Source organism: Mauremys reevesii, linkage group 4 (assembly GCF_016161935.1).
Source record: "Mauremys reevesii isolate NIE-2019 linkage group 4, ASM1616193v1, whole genome shotgun sequence".
Taxonomy (NCBI): domain Eukaryota; kingdom Metazoa; phylum Chordata; order Testudines; family Geoemydidae; genus Mauremys; species Mauremys reevesii.
The window spans coordinates 59,788,179-59,804,757 of NC_052626.1; the positions used below are offsets into that span (position 1 = coordinate 59,788,179).

General features: G+C 42.1%; 1 protein-coding gene across 4 annotated transcripts in view; it reads right to left on the minus strand.

Annotated features, from left to right (window-relative positions):
* The window catches only part of RMDN3 (regulator of microtubule dynamics 3), a 63,217-nt gene that overhangs the window by 46,369 nt on the left and 269 nt on the right, over positions 1-16,579 (minus strand). For 3 of the 4 annotated variants that reach the window (XM_039534100.1, XM_039534103.1, XM_039534101.1), the window contains exons 2-4: positions 15,976-16,184; positions 9,596-9,791; positions 7,986-8,132 (exon numbers count right to left, since the gene is read on the minus strand). In XM_039534100.1, coding sequence (XP_039390034.1) covers positions 7,986-8,132; positions 9,596-9,791; positions 15,976-16,184 — 552 coding nt within the window. Of the gene's footprint in view, positions 1-7,985; positions 8,133-9,595; positions 9,792-15,975; positions 16,185-16,339; positions 16,448-16,579 lie in introns of those variants that run through there. The other variant, XM_039534104.1, reaches the window with a different exon arrangement.

Below are 16,579 nucleotides of genomic sequence, written 5' to 3' on the forward strand. Positions count from 1 at the left end.
TTCAGGACCTGGGGAATTACGAAAAACACCTATTAAACATAAGACTCACAATAAAATCACAAGTGTTAGTAATACTGGAGATCAGAGGGGCCTCTCCCCACTTGGTGGCCCTCTTAAGGTCTGCTGTAGAGGAGCATCACGGCTAAGTCTTTGGAGGCTTGTGGGCATCTCTCAAACTTTTGGCTGAAAAATCATCTTTACTCTCTAATAATCAAGAGACAGTTTGAACTCTATTGGAGAAAAAGCTTAACATTTACTTTCTCAGCATCCCTTTGATATATCAGAGGTCGGCAACCTATAGCACGTGTGCCAAAGGTGGCATGCAAGCCGATTTTTGATGGCACGCAGGGTCCCACCACCGGTCCCACTCAGTGCCCGCTGCTGGCCTGGGTGAAGGAACCCCAGGGTGACAGCAGTCTGAGACCTCGGCTGGCAGGAGCCGGCAGCCAAAACCCCAGAGTGGAGCAGGCTGAGCGCTGCTCTGGGGTTCCCGCTGCTGGCCCCTTGCCAGCCAGGGTCCCGCCACTGGTCCCACTCAGCGCCCGCTGCTGGACTGGGTGAAGGAACCCCACGCTGGCAGCAGGCTGAGACCCTGGCTGGCAGGAGCCCACTGCCAAAACCCCAGAGCTGGGAGGGCTGACCCGCTCAGCCTGCTGCTGCTCTGGGGTTCTGGCTCTGGCTCCTTGCCAGCCGGGGTTCGCGCCACAGCCCCACTCACCTTGCTTCCAGTTGGAGTTCCAGCGCAGGCCCCCTGCCAGACAGGGTCCAGGCCTCCGGCCCTGCTCAGCCCTACCAGCTACCAGCTCCACTCACCTCAGCTGCCGATCTGGGGTTCCAGCCGGTTAACAACTGATCATTCAGAAGCCTGTGTGCAGCTTAAAGTATCCAAATACGTGCCAGACATTGGAAAACTCAGCAAGGGAAAGCAAGGGCAAGGATCACACTAAACTGATAAGATCTGCATTTTAATTTAATTTTAAATAAAGCTTCTGAAACATTTTGAAAATCTTGTTTACTTTACATATAACTGTAGTTTGATTATATATTATAAATTTATAGAGAGACCTTCTAAAAAACGTTAAAATGTATTACCAGCATGCGAAGCCTTAAATTAGAGTGTACACATGAAGACTCAACACACCACTGCTGAAAGGTTGCCAACCCCTGTCTTATATCAAGCATGCTAAAACATACATTTCACAACAACATGTAAAGCTATTTGACTTTAATTTGTAATCAAATATATGTTTTGGTCTTGGGTGCTAATTTTCAGCTAGGGGACCCAGTAAACTAAATTTTATTAGCCGTTCTAAAAAGGCAAAAAGTCTCAACTTTCTGAACTCTCCTGAGCACCCATTTTTAAGGTGTCACATTAAAAAGTCATTCCCTGACTTACATCTAAACTACAGATTTTGGATTTTAAAAAGGAAGTGGGGGAGTGAGGAAGAAAGGAGAGACAAAACAAGTTTATAATGGAAAGCTAGTTTCAACCTTCACTATGGAACTTTAATACAAATGAGGAAAAAGCTTGGAGATAACTGAGAAAGTAGGTTAGCCAAGTTCAAAGGTTTTAACTTGCTATGGTGATTCTCAAGTTTAAAAGTCTTATCCTGACACTTATCCTTTTGCTAGTCTTCCTCTGTTTGATATGTTATCCTATCTCCTAGAACTGGAAGGAACCCTGAATGGTCATCGAGTCCAGCCCTGACTTCACTAGCAGGACCAAGTACTGATTTTGCCCCAGATCCCTAAGTGGCCCCCTCAGGGATTGAACCCACAACCCTGGGTTTAGCAGGCCCATGCTCAAACCACTGAGCTATCCCCAGATTTTACCCAGCTCCAAGAATTTATTAGATCAGTACTACAGTCAATCACCAAGAAGGTTCAACTGAATACTTATTAGTAATTTAAAAGCCACCATGAAAGACAGGAGTAAGCCCAACAGTCCTGCAACAAGTCTGTACTGCCCTATCTCATGGTAACAGAATATTGCTGGCTGAGGCAGCCCAATGACATCAAGCTGTTTCCTCCATCAGAGGATCTCTTTACTGCAACCTGTAAATACTAGGAGCTCTACCTTTTAATCCATTGCAATTCTCTTTATTAGTCAATGCCTCTTTAACAGCACTAGACCAACATCTCAAAAAGCCACTATCTACTGTGCTTGTTGGGTTCTGGAATTGACCTTTACATCTTCTAAAAGATGCCAGTAACTTGTGACAATGAAGACTTAATACATCTGTTGTTACATACAGAACTTCTGTAACACAAGGACTTTTTCAGAACCAGTTACACAGAGTAAAGTGTTGTTTAGCCAAATTCCTTTAATCTAAATCTTCCTCTTACCAGAATCTCAGTTTTGACCCTCCATGAATCAGTTACTCAGTAACTCCATTAGCCAAATGTTTTTAATGTTTTCAAACTATTGTCAGGTGAATGACATGGCTGTGTAATCTGTCTTGTTCTACTATTTTATGAGATGAACTGAAAAGCTTTCAGCATTTCAAGCTCTAGATTTAGGGTTGATTTTTTTCTGTAATAGTTGAAGATCCTTTACACAAATAAAGAGAGAAATGAATACTCTATCCTGCTGTAGGTACTCCCAGCTATTGCAGAGAAATATTGCAGGGACTTGAATTCAGTTCCTAACTGGCAAGCAAAAAAATAGGTATGACACTCAACTTTGTTCTAGAATCATTGACATTTTAGAGCAAATGTGGACCCATATGGTTATAAATTTATGGTAGTATGGAAGGGGAGTAGAATGCACATATAAAGGAATACCTGACATGTCTGACAGTCAAACAAAGCCTTTTGAAAATACTTTGAGTGGTAGGTAAGATGATGGATGTTGGTTTTGTTCCTGTGGAAATATTACTACCATAGGCCTGCGCCTGCTCCCCTTTACTCTAAGTCAATGGTTTCAGCGGGAGCTGGCACCTTTTCATATTCTTGTTCATAAATGGATGAGATAGACACTTTTGTTTTAAAGTTGTAATTTTAAGTCTATACACTTTGTTAACCTGAAATCTTAAAAGACATTATTTGTTTATGTCAGCTTCAGAAAAATGCTGCAAGGTCAAATGTGGCCCAAAGTTTATGTTTTTTAAACCTTGAAGACTTTTGTTAAAACAAATGGAGTAAATATTTCCATTTTTAATTAAGTAGAAGCATTCTTTAACTTTTAAACACACTTTTGTAAGTTGGACTGAAGACTGTACAGATCTCTCTACAGTGGGAAGGACTGAACATTTCTCTGTGCTGGTAGAGTGGATGGTTAAGTGACATGGTCTACCAATATGCTGCCAACAATGCAAGCTGTGAGTGCAGATAAGTGTCTACACAGTATCCTGGAAACAAAGCCCTTGAAATTCGCAAAGTGAAGTAGACTAAAATGAAACTGACTAGTCTCTTGTCATCGACCAAAGTCAAGAAAAATGTAAGAAGTGATGAGCATAACTGGTGCAATACTTTATTTTATTTATATTAAAGTATTATTTGTATACCGTAATAAGAAAATTTTTTTAATCTGTCCCCTTAAATTCCATAATGTCATTCTCTCACAAAACAAACAATTACATTTCCCTTGCAGTTAGGATCCAGTACATAGCCTACAACTAACAGGAATTAGCCACAAATATTTGGGGCTTACTGACAACCTTTCACTTCAGAAAAAACAGACATATGTGACTTGTTTCAAAAAGTTACAAATCACCCTACAAAACCCATTAAACAACATATGCAAGCTGTTCAGTAAAACCTCTTAGCTTTCAGTATTAAAGAAAAAACAGGGCATTTCAAATACTTGGAGACAGCAATTCAGTTATAACTAACTGTGCTGTGTCAATCAAGGTGAGTGAGCACATAAAAGATTAATAGTTTGGGAGGGAAGGTTTTAAATTAATCAAGAGGCTACAGTCAAAAGTGATCAAAAAATGGTTCAATAATTAGCACCATGGTGAGGATGGTGTTACAACAGTATACGGACAGCAGTTGTTCACTGAGATTGTTCCAAATCTGTCTTTTGCTGAGAATACAAGTGGCCTTACTAGAAGGATGATCAAACCTGTGGAAGTATTTATAACTTGGATTTTAATCACTCTGAATAGCCTGTACAAGTAAAAAAAGTTTCTCTGAATCATATAAGCTTACACGTTTTATCTGAAAGGAATACCATCTTCATCAAAACAAGATTGAGAGGACAAGCTGTAAAATGTTCTCAATATCTCTGCAGCTGGAAACATCTCCGTCATTTCTATGTCCTACAAATGATTCTCTGTTCTGTTCAGACAGCTTTTCTTGCTTTGTTATTTTAGTACATTCCTCAATGTCTCTTAGGAGTTATGTTTTCTGTTTTGCCAAAGCCAAAAGCCCAAACAAATCTTACACCTCTGTAGAATAAGCATGGGAATCCCAAGAAAGCATATTCCAAATTCCAAGATGCTGTAAACAACATCCTGTTAGGTCAATAATTGCCTTTTTTCTTAAATAAAACAGAATTGTTGTGGAACTATTCTTTAGTCACTTTGAAGCACATTAGTTATCATATATCATTTGCAGGGGGTTAAAAAACAACAACGAGATCAGCTCAAATTCCTCCTCTAAGGAAAGATCTCACAAAATATGGAGAACCTGTAAGAGTTTTACCATCAGCTTAAGACAAACACTGTAGGAAGAGAGAGAAACTTTCAGTTTTCTTCCTCCATGCAGCCACACACACTTTACAAGTTGGTCCATTATCAGCAGGCAGAGGCAACATGCTAGTTATATGCACTGGCATAATTATTTGAAGATTCATTAAGACCCACAAGTGAAACTGAGAAAACAGACACGGTAATTTGGAACCCTCAGTCTAAAAGACATATCATTTGCCTTTCCATGAGAAAATACTGACAGAGAATCTGCTTCATGCCCTTCTTAATCTATCGACTTTAAGGAAAAAAGAAAAAAGGCAGGAAAGAGAAGACTGTCCTCCTCTTGACCAGAGGCATGTGCACCCAGTAGGCATCCTACTTATAAAGCATCAGGTGACTTATGGTACTCAGATAGTACAAGGATAGGTATGGTAAGAATCTAAATAAAATGACAAACGCGTAAGCATGACCCTAACAAAATGAGGTTTTACATAGTCTTAGCCCTGGTCTACACTACGAGTTTAGGTCGAATTTAGCAGCGTTAGATCAATTTAACCCTGCAGCCGTCCACACGACGAAGCCATTTTTGTCGACTTAAAGGGCTATTAAAATCGATTTTTGTACTCCTCTCTGACGAGGGGATTAGTGCTGAAATCGACCCTGCTGGGTCAAATTCGGGGTAGTGGGGATGCAATTCGACAGTATTTGCCTCGGGGAGCTATCCCAGAGTGCTCCATTGTGACTGCTCTGGACAGAGCTCTCAACTCTGATGCACTGGCCAGGTAGACAGGAAAAGCCCTGCAAACTTTTGAATTTAATTTCCTATTTGGCCAGCCTAGCAAGTTGATCAGCACAGGTGACCATGCAGAGCTCATCCACACAGGTGACCATGGAGTCCCAGAATCACAAAAGAGCTCCAGCATAGACCAAACGGGAGGTACAGCATCTGATCGCTGTATGGAGAGACTAATCCGTGCTATCCGAACTCCATTCCAAGAGACGAAATGCCAGAATATTTGAAAAAAAATCTCCAAGGCCATGAAGGACAAAGGTTATAACAGGGACCTGCAGCAGTGCCGCGTGAAGCCTACCAAAGAACCTGAGAGACAAACGGCCGCTCCGGGTCAGAGCCCCAGACGTGCCGCTTCTATGATGAGCTGCATGCCATCCTAGGGTGTGCCCCTACAACTACCCCACCCCTGTGCTTCCCTCCTCCCCCACCCCTCCCGGGCTACCTTGGCAGTTATCCCCCTATTTGTGTGACGAATAAATAAAGAATGCATGAATTTGAAACAATAACGACTATTACCTCTGCAAGCGGAGATCAAAGGGGGGAGGAGAGGGCGGTTGGCTTACAGGGAAGTACAGTGAGCCAAGGGGGCGTGTTTTTATCAAGGAGAAACAAACAGAACTTTCACACCGTAGCCTGGCCAGTCATGAAACTGGTTTTCAAAGCTTCTCTAATGCACCCCATACCCTGCTGTGCTCTTCTAACCACCCTGGTGTCGGGCTGCGCGTAATCAGCAGCCAGGCGATTTGCCTCAACCTCCCACCCCACCATAAACGTCTCCCCCTTACTCTCACAGATATTGTGGAGCACACAGCAAGCAGTAATAACAATGGGAATATTGGTTTTGCTGAGGTCTAATCGAGTCAGTAAACTGCGCTAGCGAGTTTTTAAACATCCAAAGACACATTCTACCACCATTATGCACTTGCTCAGCTTATAGTTGAACTGCTCCTTACTACTGTCCAGGCTTTATGAGCCATGGGAGCAAGGGGTAAGCTGGGGTAGGTGCAACTGCGTGGTGCTGCCAACTGGGAGAGCAGCCTGAGGCAGAAGCCTCCAGCTGGCATGAAATTCCAGGCAGGACTGAATTTCCATTGAACGAAACTTAAAGAAGAGAATGACCTGGAGTCATTCCAATTTTTATCCAGGCGCCCCGACCGACCTCACCGAGGCCAGCCAGAAGCACCCATGTCTGCCCAGGCGCCCCCGACCAACCTAAAGGAGATCGGCCAGGAGCACCCACAGGATGACAACGACGGCTAGCAGTCATATTGCACCATCTGCCATCCACAAGGCAAGGCAAGGGGATGCTGCTGTATAGCACTGCAGTACTGCGTCTGCCAGCAGCACCGAGGAGACATACGGTGACAGTGAACTGAGCGGGCTCCATGCTTGCCATCGTATGTTGTCTGCACAGGTCACCCAGGAAAAAAGGCGAGAAACGATTTTTTGCCATTGCTTTCACGGAGAAAGGGGGGCCTGACGACATGTACTCAGAACCACCCGCGACAATGTTTTTGCCCCATCAGGCATTGGGAGCTCAACCCAAAATTCCAATGGGAGGCGGAGACTGCGGGAACTGTGGGATAGCTATCACAGTGCAACGCTATGAAAGTTGACGCTAACCTCGGTACTGTGGACGCACACCGCCGACTTAATGCGCTTAGTGGGTACACACAATCGATTGATTAGATACAATTTCTAAAAAAAATTGACTTCTATAAAATTGACCTAATTTTATAATGTAGAATTAGAGGTGTTGTATTCTGTTTAACTTCCTTTTAATTTCAGAATCTTTTAGAAAACATTACTTCAAAGTAATTTTGGTTTATTGCCTGACAGTTGCTGTTGTTCTTTGCCACTCTGACCCCAAATGATTTGTTAGTGTAAACCAGATTTACATATACTCTCTCCCAGAATGTCACATTTAGAATTATAGTACCCATCTCCTAGCCAAAGGCTTATTCCAATCAACTTTTAGTCAGTGAGCTCAGCTTCACCCTCAACAGTGGGTTCTTGCTCCCAGCTGTACCTAACTGCCAGTTCTAATTCAAACTACAGTAGATTTCATAGGTTTGCGTTAAATGGAGCCCTGCTGCTCAAACTCTCAGTGAAAGTTGCCTGCCCCTAACTAGAGCACCTCTCTTGAATTACAATTCAAAGAACACCATACTCCACAATTATAACTAGAGCCAACTGGAATATTTCTTATTTCCCTCCAGCCCTGTCATAATTTCTTTGCTAGTTTGCCTGCAATGGCATATAAATTGTCACATCTCACTCTGACTGTTTATCAAACAGGAACTGGAGGGGATAATTTTTTGTTTTTTAAATTATAAAATGTTGTAGCAAAATTACAATTCTTGGTAGGAGGACTCAGGGGCAGGTGTAGTATCTGAAACTTCTATCTTTTTAAAGAAAACAGCTAGGTTTCATGCAAGAAGGACAGGGAAAAAAAATGCATCTATTGAAACATCCCATCTATGATATACAATACAATGAAGTAAGTGGCTATTGAGTTTCAGAGACCAAGAACAGTTCTTAACTGATGTTCTGCTTACCCTCCTTCACTTTCACCATCATCTGTATTGGCCCCTCTTGAGCTGGCTGTGAAATAAATAGAGCTGGACCCTGTGGAATCACTCCTCTCTCTAGGAAATGGGTACCGCCTCCGCCGAGTTACCTTCTGGGTTTCTTCTAGATGGGACCTGAAAGAGACAGAAAAACAGTGATGACGAGAGAAGTGTCTATTTCAGTCCATGTCAATTTCTTTGCTTCTAATCCCCCAGTCTATTACATCCACTCCATATCAAAGGAGCAATAATTAAAATGGGTACTTGTTCCTTCTTCCTGTGGGTGAAGTCACAAATTGCCAAGTTTAAAATACTGTGGGCTACACTGTAAATGAGATCAAACAAACTTGTATGCAAACAGAAAGTGTATATAAATCATCCTTCCAGTGAAGAAAGATGAAGGAACATTATTTATCATTCATATTATCATAGTGCCTAAAGGCCCTACTCAGACAAGGACCTCACTGCGCTAGGTATTCTACGAACACAAAACAAAAAGACAGCCCCTGCCCCCAAAGAGCTCAGGTTTTACAGGATATTCTATTCACTACGTAATCTACAGTAGATATGAATGGGACAAACATTGCTACAGAGACAAGAAAAGAGCCAGAAATGTACAGACCACAAGTCCATCTGGTTCACCATCTGTCTAAGACAGCCGAGAGCACCCAATGCTTAGAGGAAGGAAAACACCCACAATGCACCTAGTCTTATGTACAGTGTTGTACATGACAAGAAAACTTAATTCCTGAAATAGGGATATGATCACACATCCTGAAGCATAGATATGACTTCTTATACTGTCATTGTTTTGTACAACTATAAGTATTAATTGTCAAAGTTACAGGCCTAAGAGTCCAGAGTAACTGTTCCACTAACCTTTGAGTAAGTGTACAACTAGGGTGAAATACTCACCCCAGTGAAGTCAAAAGAAGTTTTGACTTGAGTAGGGCCAGAATTTCACCTCTAGTGAACAAGCAAACTGTATAAGACAAATATTTCCATTTATTGATTCTAGATTTACTGGGATTTTAATTCCACTGAATACCTCCTTGTTCTTGTGTTACGAACACATTGAAAAGGACTGAATGATTAGTTTTCGCTATTCTTGTCACAATTTTGACAACTTAAAGCCAATTCCTTCCGGTTCTTCTCCTTTCCAGATTAAATAATCCTACTCTTTAGTGGGATTTACAGAAAATGAGATTGTAAACACATGCCTGTGCATGCTCAGATTATCCAGACTGTAGAATAATCGAGCATACATTGGATTTCAAATTTCCTTGGCTGGCATTGACTCTCTGTTTGGGGGAGTTAGGTGGGGGAAGATGGGGCAAATTTTATAAAACAGTATCTTACAACCTTGCCCATTTTTAGAGCATTATTGTAATGAAGGGTGGATATGCACTGTGCCTGAGAGACTTGTCCTGATTCCCATTTATATAAGATACTTCGGTCGATATCTTCGTTAGAGAAGGCAGAGAGGACAAAATTGTTTTCACGTAAAACCTGTTGATCTGTGAGCTCTTTCAAGGCATATAGAGAGATGGTTTTCTAATTCTCTAAGATTGACAAAAGGAGGGTGGTTTTGTACGTACTTGACTTCTCCAATGATCTCCCCAGCTAAACTCTGCAGGCTGTTCTTCAGCTCCTCCACTTCTTTTCGTAGCTCTATAATGTTTTTCAGCACAAAGTCCAGACGGTTCAGCACTTCCACCTGCTCTTCTTGTGTTAAAAGAGTTGGGTATTGAATGCCATCACCAGCCTCCATTGGTGCTTGTCTTATAAGCAGAACTAAAAGTGAGAAAAAAATTAGACAGAGATGAGTGCCAAAGATTAGAAACAGGAAAACACTGCCAGATGCTTGTTTCTGGACATTCAAAGAGGGGAATAAAACAATGTAATAGTGCACTGCAGGGAAAAAAAATGAATACATCACTGACCACTGCAATCAAGGAGGTTGCTTATTTTTAAGCATGAATTCCTTTCTTTTTCCTTAGTTAACACTATTTGTCTGTCTCAGGCAGGTTTTAAAGTTATATTCCCACTAAGATTAAGGTGACAGCAATTTTTAAGAAAGGCTCTCCAGAGGTAATCCCAGCAATTACAGGCCGGTAAGCCTGACTTCAGTACTGGGAAAACTGGTTGAAACTATAGTAAAGAACAGAACTATTAGACACATAGATGAACATGATTTGTTTGAGAAGACTCAACATGATTTTTGTAAAGGGAAATGAAATTAATAGGCAGCAGATTTAAAACAAAAGAGAAGCAAGTATTTCTTCACACAACACAATCAACCTGTGGAACTTTTTGCCAGAAGATATGAAGGGCTGAAAAAAGAACTGGATAAGTTCCTGGAGGATAGGTTCATCAATGGCTATTGGTCAAGATGGGCAGGGATCATGTCCATAGCCTCTATTTGCCAGAAGCTGGGAATGGGTGACAGGGGATAGATCACTTGATGATTACCTGTTCTATTCATTCCCTCTGAAGCACCTGGGATTTGCCATTGTCAGAATACAGGATACTGGACTAGATGGATCTTTGGTCTGACCCAGTATGGCTGTTCTTATGACCAGGGTGGATTAAAAAAAAAAAATCTGATTTTTTTTTTTAAATCGGATTTATTTTTATAAAATGCTTTCTGAGGAAAAAGCCTATTTAAAGATAGTTTTAATTAAGATATCTTTGAACTATATTCCACTATCTCATCGTGGAATAGGGATTATAAATTTTAAGTCTGTAGCATGAAACAATATATTCATGTAATGTTTAAGAAGTTTTATAAATGAGTTCCAATAGTTCATGGATTAGGGACCCAAATTTATGGGGTTCCAGGGGCTTCTGTACAGATTATTTAGGTTAATCTTTCTATCTACCCAATGGGACTCAGTGCTCAGTCTAGAAGATACCATCAGAGATGCTTAGTTTTGCAGTTCTCAAACTGTGGATTTGTCTCTCCAGAGATAACATGCTTGTTAACAGCAAAAATGTTTTTAAATAAATAAATAGATAGAGGTGAGAAATAACAGACCTCAACCCTATTGTCCCTCTGTAAATTTGTGTACACGGAGTCAGTCCCTTACCTCTCTCTAAAAGTGCAAAGTTTCAAAAAGTTCAATGAATAGAAGATTGTTGGGGGCGGAGTAGATCTGGACAAGGAGAAGTCTGGAGATAGATGTGAAAAGGGAGGGACAGGCAGTAGAAACAAAAGTGAAACTGTTTGAGCAGCATATTCCAGAATGCACTTTTATGTAGAAATCCATGATTAAATAGAGTCTTCCTGACTAGTGATTTAAATCAGTTTGAATCAAATCCACCCTGCTTATGACTATGTTATTACACATAATTAAGCACATGTAATTCTACTATCTATATGGTTCTAAAATAGTCTTGGACAGCCACACTTCACTTTACTTCTGAAATGCAACCAACTCTGGAATGCAGAATATCAGCCAGGAGATCAACTAATTCATAAAATAATGTATGACAGTGGAACGAAGGTATGTAAACTAATCCTGGCCAAGGACACAAGGAAAAATCTCTACTCTTGCAGAAAGTGGCATGGACTCTTAATATCAGATGAGCAAATTCAAACACGTGGTTGCTGTGCACTAATATTTATGACATTTTAGCTTATCTGTTAAGATGCTGTACTTTGCTCCAGCTGCAACATGATCAACATGTACCGCTGGTATGACCATTGATTTAACTATTACCAAAGCTCTCTACAAACAGTCTTGTTTTTAAACTTGTTTCTCTATTAACCTTAAGGCCAGAAATTTATTTTTATACAGACAAATAATCATACCTTAAGTCAAGGATGACTATACTAAGAAAAATAACTTAAGGACTTCAAAGGAAGGAATCTTAAATAAAACAGTCTGTCAACCCTTCAGATTATTAAAGCTGAAAAATGAAAAGTATCTTGCTTCTCATTACTTATGTTGTTGATTTGGACATTAACAACATAAACAACAAACAAAGTTAGACTTCTATATTTCACTTTCTGGTTTGCAAAATGTTACATTCTTAGGCAGTGCTGTGTAAGTAAAAAAAAAAATCTAATTTCTTATTATTTCAGTGTAATTTTCTTCCAAAGCACACCCAGCACCCTGGTAACAAGTCATACCCCCTTCCCCCTCTCCCCCCGCCCAAAAAAGAAATTAAATGTTGGGCATAATAGCTGACAGTCCCTTTTAAGATACAATATGTTGCTATTATATAATACAAAAAGAAAAACCCAAACTGATTGAAAGCTTGCTGCTTATGCCGTAAAACTAGTTAAACTGATGTATTGCATATCCTGAATTACAAGATTCTATCTTCCAACTAGCCTTTATTTTCTACACTGAAATCACTAACTTCTTTCAATATATTTAGAGGGATACAACTGACAAAAAAAAGTCTTCTGGTGTAAACAAGGTTCTTTATCTATGTTACTACCATCAACATGATTTATTGAAAGTGAAACATTTAACACTCCAATTTGTTTCTCTCTATTTAGGATCATTGTTTACTTGTTCTATTTTTCAGCTTGGACAATTATCAATCAAGTTAGTTACACTTTCAAATTTCTAGCTGTAAAAAGTTTGGTTATGGACAGGTATGGGGATATCATTTTTTACAATGTTTTAACTGGATTTATTTTTTTTATTTTTTTACAAAAATATTTCTACAATTTCATTGGTCTTAGTTTTAAGAAAATTGTAAGTGTCCCTTTATGTTTTACTTCAGGCAAACCCTAAAAATACACTACAAAAAACAACTCTCCACACAACAGAATCTGTATTAGCCTGTAAATGGCACAGTAAAGTTAATGAAAAACAATGCAAAAGCTAACAAAAAGGGAAAGTAAAGGACCTGAAAGAAATTTCTTTGCAGAGAAATAATGTGTTTTAGAATACTGTTGATAGAGAATGAACTTGGGAAAAAGCCACTTAGAAAAGTGGTTCAGTGCACTTGTCCCATACAACCTACACACTACAGTTACATCTTGAAACAAATCAAAGGAAGTACTTCTTCACACAAAACACAGTCAACCCATGGAACTTGTTGCCAGGGGATGTTGTGAAGGCCAAAACTATAATTGAGTTCAGAAAATAATTAGATAAGTTCATGGAGGATACATCCATCAATGGTTATTAACCAAGATAGTCAGGGATGCAACCCCATGCTCTGGGTCTCCCTAAGCCTGTAACTGCTAGAAGCTGGGAGTGGACGAAAGGAGATGGATCATTTGATAAATGACCTGTTCCGTTCCTTCCCCCTGAAGCACCTGGCACAGGCTACTGTTGGAAGACAGCATATTAGGCTAGATGGACTATAGCCTATCCCACTATGGCCATTCTTATGTCCTTACTTTTATGCAGTTGAACACAATCTAGTTGCTGTAATGATCTAATTATTCAGTTCCACGTCCTTGTCCACATCACTACTTTTAAACAAGTGTTTTAAGAGAAGTAAAATAGTATAAAGAAAATTAACATGAGTTAGATGTAAGCTCTTTGGGGTAGAGAATGTATTTTTATTTTGTGTTTGTACAGCACCTAGCACACTGGGGTCCTGGTTCTCTTTAAATAAAATATTTTGCCCCCCATTTGCTTATGAAAAACTCACAAAAAAAAAAAACATTTAGAAACTTACTATGGTCTAGTTCAGAGGTTCTCAACCTTTTTCTTTCTGAGGCACCTCTCAACATGCTATAAAAACACCAGGGCCTAGCTGGGGAGCGGTGGGGGACTCGGGGCTCTGGGCCAGGAGTGGGCCCTCAGGCATAGGTGTAGTTGGTATATCTATTTTTTTGGGCAGGGAGCAGAGCAGAGGCCATCAGGGCTTGGGCCAGCTCCACACAGCAGAGTCCAGGAAGGCAACGCCACCTCCACCCACTGACACATCTCAGTAGGCCCCCCAGCCTGTTTGGGTTGTGTGCGGTGGGGGTTATGCTCAAGAAGTTTAATAACTGCTCAGGGTACAGGGAAGGGTTAGCTAGGGGCTGTGTGCAGGTATGGGGGGGTAGCTCAGGATACAGGGAAGGGGCAACCAGGGGCTGTGTGCCAGGAGGGCTCCCCTGTGGTCACTGCTCCCCAAGGGCTCTGCCGGCCACAAATGGGGGGTCCCACTGCCTGGGCAGCTCTTACCGACTGCTTGAGCTGAGGAGCAGCCGCAACCACGGGCACCAGTAGCAGACGGGGGAATGCTATGGCTGCCTGCTCCATGATACGCCCTGGTGAATGCCGCACTGCCCAACTCCAGCTTCAGGGACAGGGAGAGGAGGAAGGGGCGGGGTGGAGCTGCCCCCAGGACTGTCCTGCTCTGGCTCTGCATGGGGGGGGACGGACAGATGACCAGTTCTTGATGTTTCAGCTCTGTGGCAGGTGGGCACCAGTGCTCAGGGTTTCAGCCCCGCAGCAGGGGAACGCTGGGGCTCAGGGTTTCAGCCTCGCAGCTCTCCAAAAGGGCTCACAGACACCCAGGTGGCTACAGACCCCCAGTTGAGAACCGCTGGTCTAGCTCCTGTAAAGTAAGCCCTATTCAAGTTGATGTGGCTCTGCATGAACACCAGAGCAAATCCAGGTGGAGTCAGTTGCAGGATCTACCCCAAACTATATAGAGGAAAACAAGGACACTGACTGTATGCAAAGCAAACAAATCAGAAAAAGCAAAGAAAAAACACTCTCTTTTTAGTCTTCCGTATTATTTATAACACATGTAGCAAATAACTTTTTAAATGAAAAAAGTCATTTTGATAAGTTGACTATGTCTTTCCCAGGTGTCTGGCTGGTGGGTCTTGCCCACGTGCTCAGGGTCTAAGTGATCACCGCATTTGGGGTCAGGAAGGAATTTCCCCCCAGGTCAGATTGTCAGAGACCCTGCAGGTTTTTCACCTTCCTCTACAGAATGGGGCCTGGGTCACTTGCAGTTTAAACTAGTGTAAATGGTGGATTTTCTGTAACTTGAAGTCTTTAAAATCATGATTTGAGGACTTCAGTAACTCAGCCAGAGGTTACAGGTCTATCACAGGAGGAGGGGGGATAAAATTTTGTGCCCTGCAATATGCAGGAGGTTGGACTAGATGATCATGATGTTCCCTTCTGACCTTAAAGTCTATGTCCCTTGAGGTTTCCCTTCTACAGATTTGCAAATCTGCAGAATAGCCTTGTGCTAGTATATCTGTGAAAGTGAAAGTGAATGGAAACCGACTAAAGAAGAAAGTGAACGCTGCTATTTAGTATCCAAGCTAAAGGGCATCCTAAAAGAAATGAAACCTCATAAATGGTGAAAACTAAATTATGGTAATCATTCAGGGCAAGACCCTGCAACTGGCTGCATGTGGGCAGCCCCCTAAACTTGCATGATGCCTCCCTGACTTCAATGGGGGGTCCATAACACAGAGGTCCATCCAAAATTAGGGGCAAAGACTGGAGAATGTGATGTTACACAATGCAAAGTGGTTGAACAGTGATGTTTAGCATCCTGCTTGTTTATGATTTGTGTTCTTTAAAGTGTTTAATAATAATTTATTCTGTTCAGTTCTTCGCTGATATGAATTGGGGTTTGTTAAGCAGCCTTCTTCCAACCAGTTGCTAAGTGCTGATCTTGGATCTTTACAATTCTTTAATTAATTAACAGGTTATTAGCAGCCAGTCAGATTTTTTAAATTATATTAATTTGATGAAAGTGTGCATTTAAATTTTTCCAGTAATAAGTGGATTATTTTTTAATTTAGGTCAGTTATTTTAAGATGATCTACTGAAGTGTCTTATGTATCATCTTTTGGGTGAGCAGTTTACCTGCTGAAATGGTAATATCCCAATTATATACTAACCACTTCTGAGCTACAAATGGAAAAAGCAGTAGTGGTAGTACTGAACCAAAGTTCAGGCATGAAGGACAAATCCACCCTTGCCAGTCAGAGACCAGTTTTGCAGATAACAGAGAAGAAAAAAAGAAGAAATAGAAATAATTACTGTACCCTGGTTATGGTGCCCCCGAGTCTCTGCATTTTCATGGGGCCCCATAGAGTTCTGCATGTACTGAACCCCAGAGTGCCTGGAGCTGCGTCCCCACCAGGGCCTTTTCCGCCTCTGTTTGTAGAATACATACAAGAGCCCGATCCCTGCAGCCGCACCCAGCAGCATCCCAAGCCCCACACGGGACACCCTCACTTTGGACATGATGTGCCTGAAAGAAGCAGACAGGATACACGTCACATGAATGCCAGTCACCACCTCTCCCCACTTCAGCACCTCGGAGGGCAGTGCGGCGAGCCCCCGTCACGCTGGCCTCCCCCGGGGGGAGCAGTGCTCCAGCCCGAACCCTCTCGAGCCAACCCTGACCTCTGCAGCCAAGCGAGCAGCCCCCGGCTGTGAGCCTGCCGAGGGGGGCGGGGTGGGAGCGCTCTTCGCAGCCCTGCGGCACCCCGCGCACCCAGCCTCGCACCAGCCCGGCCGCTCTGGGGCCCGCCTGTCACCCGGGCACGCGGCGCAGCTAGGGCCCGGGGGCGGGGCCGGCCGTTTATCACCCCGCAGCCCGGGCGGTTATACCCGGCTCGCGCCAGGCTGGGGCGGCTGAGCTGG